At 40.6% G+C, this 22,468-nt stretch overlaps 1 protein-coding gene across 4 annotated transcripts in view; it reads right to left on the reverse strand.

Annotated features, from left to right (window-relative positions):
- Window positions 1-5,095: 5,095 nt before the first annotated feature.
- Window positions 5,096-22,468, reverse strand: part of Pcl (polycomb protein Pcl) — a 97,690-nt gene continuing 80,317 nt past the window's right edge. For all 4 annotated transcript variants that reach the window (XM_055063533.2, XM_050195746.3, XM_055063532.2 and 1 more), the window contains 2 exons: window positions 15,397-15,505; window positions 5,096-7,094 (listed from right to left, as the gene is read on the reverse strand). In XM_055063533.2, coding sequence (XP_054919508.1) covers window positions 6,447-7,094; window positions 15,397-15,505 — 757 coding nt within the window. In that variant the 3' untranslated portion in view covers window positions 5,096-6,446. The remainder of the gene's footprint in view (window positions 7,095-15,396; window positions 15,506-22,468) is intronic.

Raw genomic sequence — 22,468 nt, forward strand, 5'->3', positions numbered from 1 at the left:
TACACAAGATATGCACTAACTCCCAACTGAGTTAAGAGTCGGCACTTGTCCAGTGCACTTTCTTTGTCCTTGTGCTGCACATATTTCAACATGAATGCCTACGAACTCGCTCAGTTTTCCATCTTAACATATCTATACTTTAGGTTGTGCACGAAACACTCGGACAAAAGGACTACATGACACGAGCACAATTTCTGAACTGGTAATATTATCGAACAAACATTTCACGTGATGTTCACTGAAATCCCCTTTGAAATGGGGCAGAAAAAATAGACACCTAGCCTGACTGATTTAATCAGGTTTTACTACATCTATCGCTATTTAGCCTTTTGTCTATTTGATAGAAAAAGGCACACCAAAAATTCAGTGCTTGTAAGGTTCTTTAATAAAATTACCAGTCAAGAGATTGTGCTCATGTCTAGTCCTTTCCTTCATACATGTGTTTCTTGTACAACAAAAAGCATCAATATGAATAGGTATCAACTCGCCCAGCTTTTAATTCTGTTCCATCTTAACCACACAATCACAACAGTGATTGCCGCCACAAATATATACTCACGAGGTCTTCCCTTCACATTGGCCATAGAACCATACGTTGCAGCATTAGAGAAAATTATATTAAGCCGCTTTAACAAATTTGAAGCGAAACACAAGATAATAACTAACTCTCAGTATAGCTTTCGGCGAGGGCTAAGTCCAAAATTTGCCCTTCTAACACTAAAGGAACATATTTTAGCGCATTTTGAGCAAGGTAATTTCGTACTTGGATTATTTCTGGACTTTTTGAAGGCGTCCGACCTCGTGAGTCATTAAATATTATTTCAAAAATTTGAGCGGTATGGTTATCGTGGCAAAGCACTAAGTTTAATACAGTTTTACTTGGAACATCGGAAACAAATTGTTAAAATAGCTGACTCTATCTTCGAACTACAGGTTTCTAGCAGCGTACCTCAGGGCAGTATTTTAGGCCCATTTCTGTTCAATATGTATATAAATATTACAAACATTTCTCCTATAGCACAATTTATTATATATGCTGACGGCACGAGCATTTCCCCAACAGGAAAAGATATTGAAGAATTATTTAACTCCGCAGAATCCACACTGCTTGCTTTAGAAGAATGGACTGAAAAAAACTGCCTGACAATCAATGTGTCCAAGACGAAATGCATATTGTTCAGAGAAAAAGGAAGAAATAAAACCATAAATAGAAATATAACCTTACACTCTATTCCGATCGAAATTGTTTCTACGTTTAAAACATTAAGAGTAATGTTTCATCAAACTTTATACTGGGATCATCATATCAACCATCTAGCAACAAAACTCTCTCAAGTTTTAGGCCTCACATATCGCAACTGTAGTATTCTGTCACGGAAGATTATGCTGGTCATCTATAACACCCTGTTTCCCTCAAGGTTAAACTACCGTCAATTAGTGTGGGCGTCTACAACGAAGGGAAATATACAAAAGCTCCATATATTTCAAAAAAAGTTTCTTTGTACATTAGAAAATGTGCACAGTCGTTATCACACATGAAATATTTTCAAAATACATTATGCCTATTATGATGATATACAATTACCGACTAAGTAAGCTTTACAAACAGGAAATAAAAAATCATGGCACATTCTGAAAACAGCGAACCTACATGGTGACGCCCCTAGCCATGTCACCCTTTACAACGAATACTGGAATGTAAAAACACACCACACAACATATGGTCTTCAAATACTGCAAGATCAATTGCCGAAATTATTAAATAAACTGAATAGAGAAAATATACAGCTGGAAATATATACATTTAAAGAACTCTGAAAATATTACATGTCCAAATGATCATGTCTTTGACTGTCACTGACAATCTGCAATTACGCTTTTTTTTAAAATCCTTATTCTGCTATTCTTGTTCTCAACCTACTTCTGTATTAAGTCCTTCCTTCTTATTCCAAATGACCATGTTTCCATTATCCATTTTTATTGTATATGTATGGATGTTATTTCCACCTGATGAGTGAATTGTATTTGTGACTTGTATATTCGAATTATATTGTAATTTGAATTGTAGTGAATTGTCTTTTTTTCTTACCTTAGTAGACTAACTTCGTATGAATTTTTGTTCTAATTGGTTCAAAGTATTTGTTCTGTCATTGCTTTCTGCCTTATATCACGATAATTTTGTCTCTATCCATTTCCGGGAAATGGAATTCATTTATCAGGGTGTATTGTCTACTGTACTGTGTATGTTTCTTTTTTCTGATGTAAGCAATGCCGCTATACTGCCGTCAAGTGCATGGGGGCCTGCGGCTTTGTCAAGCTGTCATTTATGACAGCTTTTACTGCTGGCCTCCAGTGTCATGTACACTACATGTGACACAAACAAAGGCATTATTATTATTATTGGAGATCGCAGGGAGAGGTCTTTGTCCTGCAGTGGGCATAAAATAGGCTGATGATGATGATTAAGAGCAAGTCCTTTCTTTCACACAAAATGCCACCCAAGGTGGCAAGAACCATTGCTGTGCAACGCAACTTGGCATTGAAACAAAACACTTATGGTCAAGCGCGCTATGTTATTGCAAGTATTTGGGGTAACATACTTGTTTTTTAATGTAAGAGCTATTTACTGCATCACACTTAGCAAAATCAGACTTATGTGCGCCAGATGTGCCGTCTCCTTGCAGTATAATCGCATGCCCAGCCTTTCAAGAGCATCGTATTAGATGTTCAATATCCTCTGCCCCAGCTATATTATGCAATGTGTTTATGGTCATTGTGAAGTCGTGCACAGCCCAACATCTGGGTGGCCTTCAGAAAATAAAAAGGCTTTTTCGATAATTGGCTTCGAAAGTTCCCAAGATTCAACATTTTCTTGAAAATTTGGATGCTTGTAGCTCATTACTTGTATAAAATATACAATTAAAACTTACATCAACCAATGGAGCCCTAATTTTTAATATATAGGGCAAGTTTCAAAATTCTACCTTCTTGTCATAAAATAAAATATGCCAAGTGCACAAAAGTTCTGCTTAGACAAAGTTTACAATATAAAAAAATAAATAAAAGCATTTATAACGACAGTTGTTGCAATGTGCTACGTGCATAAATTTTCTAAGAAAGTTTTCAAGGGTGCCAACAAAATATTACCAAGGTATGGGCTATCAATGTTAGCTGCAATGTGCACAAGCACTCCACTCTGTTTCCCTCATATTCACAATTCAAATTCATTTTGTTTTTCTTAGGATTTGTGTGAGCTTATCAATCCCCATCATTAAAGGGACACTAAAGCGAAACAATACATCAGTTTAGACTAATGCAGCATTGTTTGAGAACCCTGCAGGCAGTCATTTAAAAAAAAGTAGTTTGATTATTAGTTGAGAAAATGAAGGTCCAAGTATCAGTATTTGAATTTCGCACCGAAACCCCAGCGCCGGTACGTCAGCGTGACGTCAGGGATTCCAAAGTATGTTTTCGCATTTGGGCCGCGTTGGCTGAATAAAGCTTCCCGAAACTTGCCATGTTTAATATTTGGTTCCTTTAGAACACAATGTAGTCAATCTGTACCACTATATATAATTAGTAGGCCCTAAAAGATGCCATCAAAATCCAAGACGTCACAGCCCCCAGGTGCGAGAACTCAAGTAGGCGTCACCACCCGTATTTCGTTCTTGCGCTTTTTCTGGCTTACCAAACGTCTTATCGTTGTAAGAGTGGTGTTTTTGGTGTTGTAGAACGGTAATTTACTGATGCAGAAGAAATCATTTTTCACTGTAGTGTCCCTTTAAGCAACAATTAATGAGCAAGCCTAAAAGGTCAACCAGCCACACTTTGTTTGATCTTATGTGAAATCACCCTGCTGTGTGTGTGCCACTATATTCTCTACCATGCATAATATTGGCTTATTGAAACTAACTTTGAAGTGTATGCTTCAGAAAATAAATGATGTCAATATGATGAAAGCATCCAAATGTCTGCCAGCACACACAGTGAGGCAGCATTTTGTTTTAGTAACATAAACACAATGGTGTCAGCACTGGGTGGTTACTTTCTGGCTATTTTAACAAAGGCATCAGGAACCAATAACTACAAACACATTGGATTTTGTAACATCCAAGTGGCAAAGCTGCGGTAAGCCGAGTATCTTAAACACAAACAAAAGGGCAAGCACTGTTCCTAGGAGCATTTCCAATGGATGGTCACTGCGCCAGCTAAATTATGGTATGGTTGTGTGCTACACATAACATCAGTGGAAATTGGAATGTGAGCAGGAAAAAAACTGATCAGAACACCTGTGAACATAGAGTGTGACATGCACACACTCAGCAGCTAGTTTGTAGGCATGGTGTAGTCCCAGATGTACGTTTTGGAGCCTAAAGTATACAACTAACAAATGCAGGTGAACCTGAAAACCCAAGGAGACATTTTAGTTGTTTTCAACTTGTTTGCCTTTGAATTTATACTGACAGTACAGTGCTCACGGAATGAAATGCAACAAGGAAACTTTAAGAATGCTCTATTTGTGCAATTACTCAAGAGTACCATGTCATGTTGCTACAAATCTGGTCACTAAACCTGATACAGACTCTGATCTAAGTGAACAGCCAACAGTTGAAATAGATGTATGCACATTAGTTAGCCCCAAATTGATGTGTTCATTCTGTGAGCACTATAAATATATGTATGCTGGTACAATTGTTTGTGTTACGGCATGCACTGAATGAAATTTATTCAAAAACTAGAGAGTGAAACTTGCCAGCACAATGAAACCTGAAGACTATGTGGATATCCATGATACGAAGTCACTTGACAGCAGGTTACATGCTGAATGCCATCTACCTGCTGGAAAGATCTGCTTCCAGCAAATACAGAGTCAATGTGTGCGCAAATGAAGTATTTTTAAGCTGGTAAGAAATGTCTGCACTGACAAAATTAATTATGTTCCACAATAATGTTTTGTTTATGTGGGCTTTAATGGTTCTTTCAATATAATCAAGCTGACCACACACCACAATGATCAGAGTGACAAGCCAGACAAGTCCCTCACTAGCACAGTGAAAACAATCAAGACACCTCATGAGAATATTAGAGGCCAAGCAACTCGTAAATATAACTTTATTTCACTATAACAGCACTTTGATGCAAACACCCAGTAACATCTGATGGAGTCCATTACTCTTTGGTTCATACTTAATGTGCAGTGCTAGCAAGGCCCACTACCGAATGAAAAGCACTTAAGTACATTGTACCACAGCCAAAAACAAAAGTGCACTGTAAAATACTGAAATGCAGAGAAGGCATTTTAGGCTAAGTGCTGAAGGAGGTTTTAAATCCACACTGTGAAATTCACTGAACCTTTAACTGCTACACTGTCAACAGTGTCAAGTTCATCCAATTGGCATTATCCAATATGAAACTATCATAAGCAAGCATGTGCATGTGAACAAAAAAATATGCAATAAAAAAAAATCAATAATCACTGCAAGATAAAAATAATAAAAAGTAAGTGTTGGGAGAGCAAGTTGAAAAAAAAAAAAAAGCTAGCCAACGACTCGTTCCCCTTCCCCTCCCCCAGAAAAGCAAATAAGACTAGGAGAAATGTATAAACCCTAGAAAGCAAAATGGCAGTGTTTCAGCAGATGTAAAACACATATGGTGCCTCAAGAGCATTAACTGATTGACATTAACGTTGCAGTTGGCTCACATACCAGAAAGCATGGCAGGTCCTGTATCACACTGAGGAGAAATAAGTCTTCCCAGGTAATACGTATTAAGTTGTGCAGACATTAGAAAATTGGTAGATTCATTTGTCTTTATTACAAACCTGTAATTTATCTAGGAACTAGCTGTAGAAAATGGTGTACAAAAAGTTGTTCACGTAACTATACTATAGCTGGCAGACCTTGCTTGGCGTGTCTGTTGCTAGCACTTGCAGAAACAATGCAACCTCTATTTATGTTGGCAGTTGTAGAGAGAGCCAAATTCAGTTCACATTACATTGCTGTCACCAAATACATACTAAACACAGACAACTCTGGAATCAATATGAAGTCTTTCAAAAGGCAACGTGAGTGATAAAACATGCTCAAACTCCATTTCGAATTGTTGCCATATGTTCCGAGAAATAGCAGAGGGCACCTCCTCACCAATGAGTTCTGCATATTTCATTTTCGTAAGGGCTTGTTTTCACATATATGTGCAGATCTAACAACTCATTAAAAAATGCAACATTCAAAAAGACAGAGAAGAAAAAGAAAACAAACTCAAGCAGTCCATAGCAGCTGCCTGTACAACGGTGCTTCAACAAACCAGCTCCTTGGAATTCCTGGCCAATTTCACAATGCACCACCACGTGAAAGTATCACACACGCGCACACACACACACACACCAGCAAACACACAGTCAAGAAAAAGAAAGTCCTGAAGAGTGTCATGTGATCGTCCTTCCATCATGTTCTGCTCCCACAATTGTCCCAGTCTATGAGGTACTGCACTTTTCCGTCCATGGAAATGCGTCTGGCCAGTACACTGAAGCGGCTCTTTTCACCACTGGCAGCCTCACTACTGCGAAGCGACTCCTTCCACCGCAGTGATCCTCGGCCTGAGATGTTGCAGTCTACATCTGAGCTGCCAGTGCTGGTTGTGGTGCTAGTGCTGCTAGTAGCACCAGAGCTGGATGAGGTGCTAGAGCTGGTTGCACTACCAGTACTGGTTGTACAGGTGCTGCTCATACTGCTACAGTCTTCCGAGTCTGTGTCAGCAGCACCAAAAATCAATCTCCGTTGGGAACCACGCAACTTGAGCTTGGTTGGCTTGAGTGGCACTGGGAGTGTGCGCTTTTTTGGGGGCCTCCCAGGCCTTGGCCTCGGCAGAGGAGGCGGTGGGAAGAGCACCTCATCACGGAATGGATGGTTGCCACCATGAAAATCTCGTAGAGGTGGTATGAAGGCATCCAAGAAAGTGCTGCCCTCTCCAGTACTTGAACTCACAGCTTCCTCATCACTGGCAAATGGATCATGTGGGATCTTACAACTGTGAATGTGAGCCTTGCTTCTGCCTAGGCCATTGGACAACTTGCCGGAATGGCTGGCATTGTTCTAAAGAAAACAGCAAATAAGAACATCAGCAACAGCTACAATTTAAAGCTTCACATTCATAAAAAACTTATCTAGAACAATTACAACTGTGCAATGTTTTTTTGTTTGAATGCTTTATTTAGACAATACATTGTCTGGGATGTAGGGGCTAAAGGCAGATGCAACTGCCTGACAAAGGCCCCCCCTACCTGTACATTGCTCAAGGAGTGGAACATCATGAAACTACAGTGCAACAATGCAGAAACGAGAAAAAGAACAAAATGTATGCGGCAAGCAATCAAGTATACAAAGAAGTAAGATTGTTACTCTGGAAGCACATTGTATGTGGCAATACAATGTGCTTGTAACTTAACCAAGTAAAAAATTTCAACAAAAACTGGCAATTTATCCCTATACAGTTAAACCTCGGTATAACGAAGTCGGTAAAATCGACAAGGTGCTTCGTTACACTAAAATTTTGTTAAAATACAACCTTTTATGCAAATAAATACAGTCGCCTATGAATTTTTCTTACATGATAGGGGCAGTAAAATTTTCCTAATTATCAGGCAATTGGAAAGAAGATGTTATGATGAGAAAAAAAGTCATTTTCTCAAATTTGAGAATCGACAATGAAAGACACAGTTTCTTGCTGTGTCAACGATGTCGTCACATCTGCAGTACAAAGCAAGCCTCGCAATGGTGTCGTGTCCACTTCGCCTGGCCAGCTGATAGTGTTGCCCACAGTGGGACGACGTTATCATGAAAACCATCTGCGGTGAGGTGACAATTCTTCATGTGCCTCTTGCTTCAACACATCTCCAGTTAAACGCACCCGAGGACAATGCACATTATGACACGCCACCTCAGTATGCCCACTCTTTGCACACAGGTCAGATCTCGAAAATAGGGCGCGCGGGCTGCACATGCACTCAGCTGCACTGACAGCAATGCACAGCCACAGCAGCGCTTGAAAAGGAGAAGCACGCCAACCTGCCCCCAACCTGCCCGCCCCTTTCTCCCAACCTCCCCTCGTGCTTGATCACATTACCGCCAGTTTGGTCCCCTCCCCCCCTTTCTTCTTGCTTGCACGGGAAGACAGCACTTATCAAGCCATCATCCTTCTTGGCTCACCCTCACAAGCTTTCACCTGCACCCAATAGGATCTTATCACATTTGGCCTTTGTATGGAACATGACGCTGCTTCGCTTCAGCCGTCCTCTTGGTCATGCGTGTGATTGGAGAGGTGCATTCACAAGCAGCCGCTCGTAATTCAATAGCTTGAGTATCTGTGTCCTGGGTAGTTTCCATTTATTGTCTCGATATCCCTTCAGGACGGAAGTGAAATTTTGTTATATTGAAATCGTGTATAAACACACTTCGCTGTGCGGTCGAATGCCTCTACAATGCATAACCTGCATAACAAAAGTTATGTCCCGCCTGAATCCCTCTCTCTCATGTATATTGTGAACGCCTTTACGACGAAGACCACAAAAACAAATTTGCCTGTACAATGAAGGAACTTAGGTGTCTCCAATGGCCGACTTCTTTATTCACAATGAACGCTATGTAGTAGTGCCACCAATGCCCTTGGCATGTGCATGCCGCTGGGCTGTGCTCTGCACTGAAGCTAATGGCAGAACTAGTGGCGCACTTGAAGTGCATGCTGATGTCAGCAAGTGTTACATTTCTGCTGCATTGTTGCATGAATCACTCAAGTCATACGCTGCTTGCAACTCCGCAGTGGGTGCGACGGCTGACGAATAAGTTCCATTTGACCACAACATGATGATGCAGCTGTAACTAGCAACTGACAATGTCTTCAAAGCCATCTGGGGCAGAAAGGACATCACTGTCAATGAAAGCAATAGTGACCAAGAGCCAATAAATGAACCAAGAATTTTGACAGCAAGGGAGGTCGGAGCAGGATTTGGTACTATGCAGCTTTACCTTGCGTCACGGCCACATTTAACCGCGAAGCATGCCGTAAACGTAGAGGCAATATGGTTGGCTGCAGTTGCACATTCTGCCAGACACAGTGTCACAAAAAATTAATGACTTCTTTCACTTAGTCGCCCTTGAATTCGTGTTAAATAAAGTCTTCCCTTGTTAAATATGCTTCACCAGTTCTATTGTGAGTGGTATGGTGTGTGAGCTTCACAGCAAAACAACCTGTATAATGAAGAATTTTGGAGGTCCCAAGCACTTCGTTTAAGAGGAAGCTTTAGCTCAGGTGCTCCTATCTAAACATATGTAAAAGGAGAATTCGTTTTACTCGGCAACCACTGCACGAAATTTGACGTGGTTTGTCGTGTTTAAAAGAGGAACTTAAAATCTAGTGACGGTTGGTTTCGAATTTTCGATTTAGGCCGTCAATTTCTTTTTAAAAAAATTGGCAAAGATAGAAAATTTTCAGAAAACGAAACTATCAAGTTTACAACTCTGTAACTCAGCAAGCAAAAATCATATCATGCTTCTGTGAATTGCATCTGATAGCACATCTAAAGCAGACAAAATTCATATGTTACACATGAATCTCAAAAAAATTTAGTAATGTGTAAATACAGCTTTCGCAGAACCCTTGTACACAACGTAACAAATTCATGTAATACATAAATTGACATGTAGAATTTGTCCGCTTTGAGTAATCTAATAGATGCCGTTTACAGAACCGTAATATCTGTTCGTGACAGAGAGCTACTAATTTGTAAACTTCGTGTTTCTATCTTTTTCTAACTTTCAAATTTCTGAAAATTCTTTCAACAAAATTCAGGCCCTAAATCGAAATTCCACTTCCAGCAGTCACTAGAATTTAACTTTCTCTCTCAAATGCAACAAATTTCATTAAAATCGGTCCATAGGTTATTTCAGAAAAGCATTTTTGTGTTTTACATGTATTTGAATAGGCTGCGTCGAAGTTGGGCCCGAGCTAAAGCTTCCTCTTAAACGCGTTTGACTGTATTGAGGTTCTAAATACATGGTGTTCTATGGACAAGGAGCTAAAGAAAGTTAAAATAGTTTGTTATGTCACGGTTTAACTGTAGTATGTACTAAAGTAATTTTCTGACCAAATTAAGTAGGGGCTATTCGTCTGCAAGACTAGACAGGAGCCTAGCCCACTGATACAAAACTGTAATACAGCCATTTCTGTAATAATAGAAAACATGCTACTATATACAGTTACAAAATATACACAACAGAAAATGCTTAAAACATCGAAGCCCAACAGATGCTACAGTGCAGTCCCACTTGCTGTTTGTTACAGCAACATAGTACAGACATGAAACTACAAATAATTTGAATGACTTTATCAAATTTTTACTGAACTTTTCTTTAACTTCTTTTTTAAAATAGAAACCAGTGGCAGTGTCATTAAAGGCTCAACTGAAAATGAGAAGAATTCAGTTGAAGGTGAATTTGTGACTTTAGCCCCCAGCCCCCTATGAGAAAATGTCATGCACTTGCACAGTATAAAATAGCAAATATAGAGTTATAACAGACCAAGAATCCCATTCCAATGTACTGCATGGCCATGATACCACAATGCATTTGCACACAGCTGGTTTTAACTCAGTGATACCAAACCAAATACAATGCGCTGTGCTAGGACTAGACTCATTGTCCGATATAGATATCGATATAAATAAAAAACATGAAAAATTTGAAAGAAAGACAATAGGAGTTTTGTCTTAATTTTAGTGGCCCCCATCCTAATCAGCCTGCATAAAATCTTTTTGGTAGCCAGCAAAGAGATAAGTAAGAAAAGTAAAACACTCTAGCAAATAATTCTAAGTTCTTCACTGAAAACAGCAGTCTGAAACTCACAATAACTATGCACGTAGAAGCCATAGTCATTTGTCACAATTGAAGATATCTAAAATCCCAAAGCTACATGAAAATACTGCTATCATTTATCCTCTTATACTCAGTATGGCCACATTCAGTCCATTCTTTATCTCAACAGTTGTTTTTTTCCGAGACCCTGCAACAGTGCCGTCTTCTACCTGGAATTTTTAAAGAGGGTGCGTTCACTCCCACGCTGGTCCTTCCAAGAAAACACCTACCATGCCCAAGTTCTCCTTTAGCAAATGTGCATCATTCTGCACATTTGGGCCCTGCTGTGTGGGCACTGCTACATGGACAGCTTCAATGGCTGCCGATTCAATCAGTTGATGGAGCTGAGCAGAATGTTAATTCAAGGAGCCTTTGAGCAACGAGGAAAGGCTCCACTGGTTTGTCATAAACAACAGCTTTGAAGAAAACTAATAACAAAAAACTAGTTACCTTGCAAAAATTATTTCTCCATCCACAGACCCCCAAGCACAAGTCCAAAGCTAAACTTCATGCATACAGATCACTCATTACACCGAAAATGGAATACACAGACACTGTCTGGGGTCCACATAATAAACAAATGACCAGTTAAACAAATGATTCAGTGGAAAGCAGTTTAGGTTTATTTTTTTCCAAGTACCGTAAATTGACTCACCAACAACTATCAAGATCATCGTATACAGACATTACAATTACAGCAGAATATTCTAAGAATTGAATTTCTTTTTCTACTCAAAAATAAACTCTCAATCCATCCTGCTCCATATGCCGGACCATTACCACAAGACAAACCAGACATCACCACTCTGAATCCTTAACTCCCTAACAGGAACTAATGCCTTCAAATTTTCCTTTTCCCCCCATACAAGTGAAGAATAGAATGCACTACCATTATCTTTGTTAAACAGCACTGACTGAATTGATCTGATTAATCTTTTATGTTAATTTTGCAACAGAGTCGTGAGTGTTTTGTTTTTCTTCTGAATGCATGTATGATTATTTTTTGTAATTTTACCACTCCTGCTTGGGCCTGAATGGGCCTACAGTATTTTGTAAATAAATAAATAAATGACAAAAACACAGGAAACAACAGTTTCAATGTGCCAGAGTGCTCAAATAAATCCAAACAATCAAACGTCACAGAACATCCCCACAGCACCGCTGGGACAATTTAAGGGTGGCGGTGATAAAAGAAGCCACAAAAAAGCATAAGTGATCATCACTGTGACATTTTAAATTCCCTGTTGCATGCAAATTAGTAATATTTCGTTCAGGTGTTCCTTACAGCATTCTGTTGTACATGGTATGGCATGACTTATTCACCAAAGGTCTGCACGATTTAAGCATCACTCATGATATGAATGCTAGAAAAATTGAGGCAGTGCCAACAGAGCCAGCACAGCTCATTGCATGCACTTTTTAATCAAATGCCAACATACAGGCTGCATCATCTGCTTAACCTAATGGTGCAGGTGGCAGTGTTTCCTACCATACGGTTATCACCCTTCAAGCAAAGTTTTCATTTGAGTGCTCTGTAGTGTCATAGGGCCCTTCTTGATACAGATGTAGAGCTTCTTGAAGTTTTTTTTTGCAATGTCAAGAAAATAATGGCTTTGAGAACGTACCACAAACCCTCAATCTTGGACAATACTTTCCTTTCACAACTAAATGTAGCAATCGAACTGGAATAGATGTTATCTCAATGGCTCAGATATTCCTGCAATTAATTACAACAAAATGCTGCTACATCTGTGATCCACACGAGTCTTCTGTTATTCTTGTTGCAAACAATAGTATTCTGCCGCAACCAACACAGATATTAATGTGAATGTAAAAACGCAATCCAGAATAAATATTTCAGATGTCACATAAGGACAAAGCAGTGCCACTGGTTCTAAATTTTCATTTACCAATATTCCTCAAAATTAAATTAGTAATTTCAAGATATTTTTGCAGCTGTGAGTAACTCATAAAATCAATGCCCCCCTATTGAATAGAACGAATTTGTTCCCATGGAAAGATAATTTCATCAGCACATTTTGATGTTTCGTACTGTATTGTTCACTTTCATGGCAAAACAGCTTGCACAGTAATGCAGGTGAACTAAATTTGGTGTAAGGTCAAACATTGGGTAAAATTAAATGCCACATGGGGTCACAAAGGTTTTTCTTGGAAAAAAAAAAGGAAAAGGGTTTGCAACATTGCTGTGCAGCCAATTTTTTTTGAACAACTTTCTAGTTTGCGTATAAACGCGTGTGAACATGTGCGTGTGTGTCTGTGTGTGTGCTGTGCCTGCTCACAAATGATACATGCTTTATGTCTCCATACTGTCATAACACCAGCTGCAAAGCATCCTGATGGGATGTTCCAGACTATTCCAGTTACAATATAGAAACACTGTAAAAAAGCAGGGAGCTTTTACATATCCTTAGGGAACTTCCTATATGTACCAGCAAACATCACCCTAGCAAGTGTCATCTGCAAGATGATGTGCACCTTGGCAGCACCACCTTGTCCCACCAGTAGGCACTGATGTTCCCTGCGCCGTGCCATCTAGCCTACAGTATGCTGCAATCGAGGATCATTGTGCGGGGTGCACTTTAGCATCACAGAATCTTGAGCCGAGGGATGGTGAACCACACACAAATGTAGAGACCCCATGTTAAAGGAGTTTTGCAGAACCCCTTTAAACAAGCAGCAATTTCTCATGGTAACAAACAGATGTGTCAGCATCAGGTATATTAATACATACAGGGTATTTTTTTTTTAGCTGCACCAAATTTTAAAAAAATTGCTTGTGGCTGATAGCACATTTCTAACCCTTGATCTATATTATTCAATGAAGTGGCCATTACTTCGAGAAATCAAAATGCTTAATTTAGTAATTAGCAAAACTCTGTTAATTAACTTTTTGATTAATTATTTTACAGCATGTATTCCAATAAACTAATTATAGCCATTGAGTTTGTAAGGCATATAAACTTGAAACGAATTCTGAGGACTACACCAGTTTGAAGATTTTAATCTTTAATATGTCTGACAAAATGCACTGGCATTCCAGTTACTTTTGTGCTTCAATGCATAAAACAGTGTTTTCATAAAAAAAGTAAGTAGAACAACAGTGCATTTTTATTGCAAGTTTGACAGCACATATCTCAAAACTGGTGCCATCCTCAGAATTCATTCTAAGTCTATATGCCTTGCATACTTACTAGATACACAATTTGTAGATAGAAATATGTGCCATACAGTAATTAGTTAAAAATAGAATTAGTGTAATATGTTAATTATTCAATTAAGCATTTTCATTTTTTTTAGAAGTTATGCCTCATTGAATAATTTAGATCAAGGGTTAGAATTGTGCTATCTGCCGCAGGCAATTTCTAAAAATTTGGTGCAGCTAAAAAAAAAAAAGAACACGCTATATAATTATAGCAGCTACAATAACGCAGATACCCAGTGGCATCATCTTGGAAAAGGAGAGAGTGCAACTCAAACTGATGCAACATGGAAGCAAGTTAGCAAACACAGTGTGCACGTTGCTTACAGTGAATGCTGGACACTGCATTGACTACTGCATAAGCAGTTACTGGACAAGCATAAAATCACAGTTTTGCAGTGATTTATGTGCATGCTATAGCACTAATAACATTCTAGTGATAAATACCTTGTGATGTAAATCAACAAGATAATTCTTGTATTCAGCACACTTATTCCAATGTCGATTTTATTATTTGCATACCTAGTGCAGCTGCTGCATGGGACAATAGCTGTAACCATGACTTTTATCCTTTTTACTACAGTATCAATTGGTCAGAAATTTAGGTTTCCACTCACATTCTCAATAGTACTGCCTTATAACAGTTCTGATCCCTTGTAGAGATGAACAGCCAATCAGTGAAAGAATTGTTCATTCTTTTTACCAATATTTCTGTATTTTACATATTTAAGCACCACAAGAATTTCAAAATGACTATCTAGTTACCTATATCAAATAATGACATGATGGCCCCACTGTCTTGCACAGGTAACATTTAGAATGTGACTACATAGCTGTAAAGCCATAACCACAAAGATTAGCAAAATGTATTTGACACATACAGCTGCTAAAAGACAAAATCTCCAAGTTATTCACTTGGTGAGATAGTAGCTAAACTGGGGTGATGTTGTGGTCCTGTAAACTTTTACAAAAACAAATCTGTCAACATTTTCATGACAACTGAAGCATGGAATACAACAAAAGAAAGTATGGTACAACTATGCCAGCATATCCACAATACTTGGAAGGTGCAACAACCAAACACTCCCTTAAAATTCAAATACTCAATCGCAAGTTTCCATACATGATGCTACATACTGTGTTTCACTGCGGCTTCTAGCAATCTAGGACAGCATAAATTGCTGCAAAAGTGGTACATAAGTACAAAGCACCATTTATCTCGGCAGTGCACCTGCTGTGCTTCGCCACTGGACACAAAAAGCAACTTACCTTCATGCGACTGCTCTGAAGCCTTTTCCTCCTTGCTTTCTTCTGGCCATTTTCTCGACCTCGCATTCCAACCATGTTCTTTACAACACCACGCCTGAATACACGGACACTGCAAAACATTTTAAAATAGAAAGCATATCTAGCATACAAGGGCCAAAACTGGCAAAGCAAAGAAATAAAAGAAATGTCACAAAGTTTAGCCTCTTAAAAAGTTACCCTCAGTTGTGAAAGTTCAGCAGATCTCGTTATTTGGTTCTCTTTATTAAAGAGATCCATCTGGTCCTGGCAAAAATGAGTTATTCCATAGCATCAAATGCTCGTAAATTTGCATGGTCAGTCCACACCCACTACAACTGATCTGCATAAACATATTTTCGGATATACCAGACCATTCCTCTCACTTAGTTTGGTCTACCTGTATCATACATACTATGTCCACTTTTAATGGGCACTGCTATAACTGACCATCAGGTACAACAAACAAAATTTTGGGCATATAGACCCCCTTCAAGTTTACCAACAAAGTGGTGCTGGCTTATGTTTGGGGTGAGCCAGGGTGTTCGTGCCGCCACCATCTGCTACTCTTCAGTTCAGCAATCGGGTCTTGTTTGGCATTTTCCCATTACCCATAACACAGAAAGCATACCAGGCTAGCACCAAATGTAGAAACCTCCAAACATACCTATTTTTCATTGCCTACATGCTTTTTTACAGCAAACATTTTGGTGAAAAAGAAAAGGTACAGCAACATATGAGAAGCCATTTTCGAGGGCGTCAGATAAAATTAAGAAGAAAAAAAAAACCATTTGGAGCCCCCTTTTGGCGATAAGAAAGTCTGCTTATATTCTTTACTAAAATCACACAGGGATGCAACACATGAAAAGTAGTTTCCTCCAAATGCCATTGGGCAGCATTCATCGAAATAGCTGGTGGCAGCATTAGAGCGACGGCTGCATTTCGCTACCCCTCTCCGCTCGCGACGGCAGCAAGGAACAACACAACGAGCACATGATATGCTTTGCTCTCGGCCGTTTCTAATTTTAGACCACTTCCAAGGAGCACGGGGAAGAAACGGGACACTTTTGCACAGACAAACTTCTTTTGTTGCCACAGTAACCATGTAAGAGTGAAAGTGAAAGTCAGTAGTTCACTCTCACAATGTCTTGTGACAGACTACAGCCAATGATGAGAGACGCCACGCAACCTCGGTTGAAATGCTTGAAGTGCTTGGAGCAGTACGAAGAAATCAAACGAACTCCCTGAAACGTCTGCGTGAAGAAAAAGAGTTTCCTGTTGACAACGTGAACGGATGATCGCGCAAATGCAACGAAGCTATGACAGCAAGAGGGGGAAAACAAGGCGAGCAGTTGTCGCTAGTGACCAGCTTTTGCTAATGCTTAATTGCTCGACTAACCGACGAAAACGTGAAATGACCCCAGAGTGCACTGAGCTTCTGTGGAACAACCATCCTCATCCGGCAGCAGCCCAGCATCTTTATACCGTATTTATTCGAATTTAGGATGATAGCTTTTCTTTAACACTCGTATACCAAACTCTAGGGTTGGCTTACATTCAAGGATTTTAAAAAATGTGCGAGTTTTTAACAGAAAATGATGAATGTGGTACATCGCTGCACCATCTGGAAAAGTCAGTATCGCAGTCGCTACTAGCAGCACCAATATCCAACTGAAGTATATGTACAATGACGTCATTTTGACCTGTGCCGTACCGCCGTGTGGCGTCACATTATTATAATGGCACCAAACAGGCGATGCCACTATGATGCTGCTTTCAAACGAAAAGTTGTGCTAGCCGCAGAGGCATTGTCAAATGTTCAAGCCGGGCAGGCCTTCATCATCGATGAGAAAAATGTTTGTCGTTGGGGGCAGCAGGAGATGCTTTTTGCATGTGCCGCAATGAGGGAACGACAGCAGTAAGGAAGATACAGCTTGTTTATAGACCCTTTCACTGTTTACAAACATAGGCCCTGGATGGCTTCCGGTTTTGCTCACCGACGTAGCCCGCTAAATCTAGCGAGCAAGATAAGCATTGACCGCTCTATCAAGTAGCAGCAATGCGTTAAAATCTAAGCCCGCAGATTTTCAACACTTTTCCTCTGTACATAACGACAATTTTACAAGTTAAAATTACCGCAAGTTATACGAGAAATTTTATGTATTAATCTTAAGGTAATGCGCATGTCTTTTATCTCAGAACTTAAAAACAGACTTTCCACACCAGTGGAAGAACTACTAAACGAAATACTAAATGAAGTCGATGCCAAAGTGCGACCGTTCTGCAAAATTTGAGCAAGAACAGTGCAGTGGTGAGCGCAAAATCTTATTTTTTTTTTTTGAACATGCGCAGCCAAATATTCAGGACCCTGTACATATTGTCGTTTCTTCCTTTCCCGCTTTGCATTGTTTCTTTTTTTAGGGGCATGCAAATATTCTAATACGAATTGAATAGTTGTTGCTATGCAATTCATGTTTGATTTGAAATTTATATAGTTGAAGCTGCTGAATATTCGTTCAGTTTGAACACTATTAGGGCAACAACAGTTGCAGCAGGCTACAGGCAGAGAAATCTACGCAAGTAGACATGCTTTCATATGGTGCTGCTGCAGGAGAACCACGGTTGTTGCGCAAACAAACCGATTCTTTAGCAAATCCCTGGAGATGACTTCTGCACATGAGTTTCCAGTCATTAAATAAACATGCCTCGCTTTAAAGCTGCCTCTGAATTTGCTGTCTTGATAGTGGCAAAGAAATTGTTTGGCCAATCTCGGCAAATTTTAATTCCTTCCAAACAATGCTGTTGCTGTAGCATTACCCTTATCTCTTTGAACAAGCACTGCACTTTGCAATGTGCTATTCCTTTGTTTTATTACTGCAATTGTCATGGCGCACCAGATACGATCACTTTTCCTTTATTTCTGGTTTACAAGTTTCTCAGTTGAAATGACTTGGTGGTATCGAAAAATGTAAATGGGCCTTTTGTTGCAAAAGAAGTCCACGCAATCTTTTTATTTTCCTTTGTTTAGAAACTTCAAATATTCGATATTCAAAGCCACTCTTTTTCAAATATTTGTACTCTATTCGAAAATTTCACTATTCACACGCCCCCACTTTTTTCTTTCACATTGTGTATTTTTCTCATCGGTGAGTCAAACATGCTCGGTGTCAAGTGCATTGAACTTCCCTTGCTAGTTTTCTCCGTATGACTTAGCCAACATTCCCGTTGCTGTGTCTTGGGTGGTGTTCATTTACTGTGTCAATGCCTTGGTGTGGATTTGCGTGTTCATCCTCTGCAAAAATATCTATGTATGTATCAGCAAAGTAGAAGCTTGACACCGCTTTTAATAATACAATGCTTTCTTAAAAAAAAAAAAACAAGATTCAATAAAATTGCTTTCACAATGCCCAATGTCTGCATGTAGTGCCATGCTCTGCAAATAATGAAATACCGGAAATTTCAGATGGTTGTCCAGGTTTTGTGCAACTTGATGCTGCTATGTAGCATGCTAAGCTCCACTGCTCCCAGCAGATCATTACGATGTTAATGGTGATATTTTCTAAAAGTTAAAACATGCACTGGGCACCTGCTGATAAAATGCCAGCATTATTGGTCATCGGTGAATTAAACGAAATGCCTTTGAAGTGCTTGTCACCTTGCACCTTTAATGGGGTGGTTGCACTAGGGGCGTTGTTTCTGTCGCTAGACCGGTATTTTAAAGGGACCCTGAAACGATTTTGACGATTTTGTACAAACGTGCCGAATTGTTAGAGTAGGTCCTTCTGATCATTAATTGGCGCATTTAAGTGCTCCGTGTAAAGTGTGCAATTTATAATAAGGTTTTTAAAATGTACATTGCTGCTAATCGCAGCACACTGCTCGGCAGAATTTTCATCCACCCCTACCCATACGACGTAAATCACCCAATTGACGTCAGTAGGGCGAGCTATCCGATTGGCTGCCCAGGGCGCGTCATCGATAATTTTTCCACCTTTATGACGAACAAATGATGTTCGTAATAGTTGGAATGTTAGTTAATTTGTTTCTATTAAAAGAAAGTAACAGAAAGAGAATGCGCAAGAACAATTTCTCACTACACTTAAGCACTTCCGGCACACAGCAAGCGTCGTCTGCTTGTTTTACGTGCTCCATTTTGACAAGAGCCCCGCGGTCAGAGTCGGTCTGTCTTTTCACGAGCACTATGATTCGACTTTGTTGCTTTGTGGACTGCAAACGTAGCGACTGGCAATATGTCAAGCTGCGACATCTTGTCCCTCTGCAAGGCAGCAGACGAGCGGACTGGCTGCAGCGCATCAGACTCCCGCTACCGGATCGGCACCAGTATTTGCATGTTTGTGGCTGTCACTTTACATCGGAAGATTACTGTATTTACACGATTGTAAGTCGACCAGTTTTTAAATTTGAAAATCTGAAGTGGGGGGGTTGACTTACAATCGAAACCAAAACATGGCACCGCCAAAAAAGTGAGACCAACAGGAGCTACAACGTAGTTACAATTTTATGTTTGCTCTATGGCCCTACTCATGGCTTTTCAGAAGGGTTTTTCAACATTTTTAAGAGTTTTACAGTGCACACAACACTCATGGGGGTTGTCAATAGTTGATGGAAGCACCGCTCTTCCATTCGCGGAGGCATCCTCAGAACGGCGGCGCTTGCGGGGAGTATCGGTAGTTCATGGAACAGCAGATGCCGCTCACGGGTTTTTCTATAGTTTGACCAAAGGCATTGGTTTGACGCGTTCGACTTGACTGCCGGCTACATGCTACTTCCATGCTTCCTCAGTTGTCATGAGTGCTCCAGGCCCACTAATAATTCCGCACTAGTTCACAGCAGCGTTCAAGAGGGCTGCCGTTCTTTACGCTGAAGAAACAAATCACTGCGCAGCAGGCCGCAAGTTCGATCTTCCTGAACGGGTGGTGCGAGAGTGGCGACTGCAACGGGACGAAATTTTCACCTGTGACGGCAAGTGAGGAATTTCCCACGTGCCGAAGTCTGGATGTTTTCCGGAGCTGCAGGCCAATCTTGCAACGTACGTCGCTGAAATGCATGATCAGTCCCTGCCAGAGAAGTGCGACATAGTCATGAAACAAGCCTGGATCTTCGCCTTTTAATGACCTGCTCCGCCGTGAGTATGAGTTGCTGGCGGCTGAAGACCGCGAACTTACGCCAACCAGACCTGTCAAAAGAGCTTCCCTGACAGCTGTGTGTGGTTGGGTGCATTCAGCATGGGCTGCTGTTCCACAAGATGTCGTGGTGCGGTCGTTTGCCAAATGTGGAATTTCGCTGGACGACGACGCGCTGTGGGACTGTAGCAGCGATGATGATGGCAGCACTAGTGAATACGAGTAGTCCAGTGACCATGTCAGCTACTAATAAATTTTTGTTATCGAATGCGCCCTCGGGTATGCTCTTTTTTTTTTTCCTGTCACGCAATATGGGGGGTCGACTTACATTCGAGTCGACTTACAATCATGTAAATACGGTACTAACGCAATAGCATTTCGCGAGTCCAGTATTATGGTAAACGCAAGCGCAAGGGGACAGAGCCTGGCCATTTGACCATGTCGTTTTACGAGATGAGCAGAAGTGCAAATGTGAATGGTCTGCATGGTGCAGCCACCTGGTGGCACAGAGCTCAACCACACACAGTAGCAGTAACGAAATGTATTCTTTGCTGGTGGTGTAAATTTTTTGCAGGAGTGTAATCGTTAACACATTGTTTTTGTAAATGTTTAAATTTTTTACACTTGGTTAGAGCAATATTAGCGCTTTGTTTGGCTGGTTAAGCTCTGTGCCAACAAGTGGCTGGACCGTGCAGACCGATCGGGCTGCTCACGTACGTCTACGCTAAAGTTCCTTCATCAGCTTGAGTTTATGCCATCGAAACACCCAGCTCACCTGTGGTTACCGGAATACCAGATATGTTCGGCGCCGCGACAGAATGCTCGCAATGCACGCTGCTTTGATAGATCTCGCTTGGGGCCAACTGCCAAGCAGCTGGCGGAGAGTTTGGAGATGCTTTGCGCGCTCACTCCTATAGAAGCAGAAGTCAACGACACGAAGTGCCATCATGACACAGAGCCAGTGAAGGCGGAGCTTAGCCCCGATCCCTCGGCGAACGAGTTTAGGAGAAAATACATGACTATGGAGGAGGGTAACTTGTAATCGTCCGTAGCTCTCTCAATATCAGACATTTCACACAAATTGTGGTGCGAATGATTAACTTTAGCTGTACCCTACGCGTCTACAAAATCTGTCCGAAGTGCTTCAGGGGCCCTTTAAAGATATATACCTAGTTTGAAATGGCTGTTGCTCGGTTTTGCGAGCTCTTCCAAGGTGTAAGAGGCATTTTGTAATGAAATGCGCACTTCATAACTGCACTATGTAATGAGAAATTAAATTGAAAAGTTCTTGATCCCATGTATTTCAATGGGCCAGGAAAAAGCAGGTAATTCCAATTGGCAATCGCTACAGTAAACAGCGCCACTACATACCGATAACATATACTGTGCTGCGCCTATGTGTGTGCGGCAGTGCACTGCATGCAACATTTTCCAGCCACCCACGGAAATGCATTCTCTAAAGGAGTGAACACACCAGCTGGAAGCTTTGCACAACAGTGAGCCGTGCGATGTCCTCGGCTCACGGCTCATTTTTTTTTTTTTAATCTGCTTTTTCGGACACCTGTTTATTCGGACATTTCCGCAGTCCCCGTGAGGTTCGAATAAATGGTCGGCGACTGTATACAGTCGAACCCACTTATAACAATATTCAAGTGCCGCGAAAATTCCATTGTTATAACCGGGTTGCATGAAAAAATCAAAATAGGGGGATGGCAGAGGTCATATGAGAAAGCTATATAGGCAGGGAGGCCAGTACTCCTCCCCACCACCTTCCTCCGCCCTGCAGCTGATTGTGTTCACTTGTTTAACTGCTTCCTGGGTGATCTGATCGCGTGTATCAAGCCGCGACTGTTGGCGTTGTTGAATGGCACTGCTATAACAACTGCAAGGAGGTGTCACGGGTGGGAAGCGAT

Source organism: Dermacentor andersoni, chromosome 1 (genome assembly GCF_023375885.2).
Source record: "Dermacentor andersoni chromosome 1, qqDerAnde1_hic_scaffold, whole genome shotgun sequence".
In the NCBI taxonomy this organism is placed as follows: Eukaryota; Metazoa; Arthropoda; class Arachnida; order Ixodida; family Ixodidae; genus Dermacentor; species Dermacentor andersoni.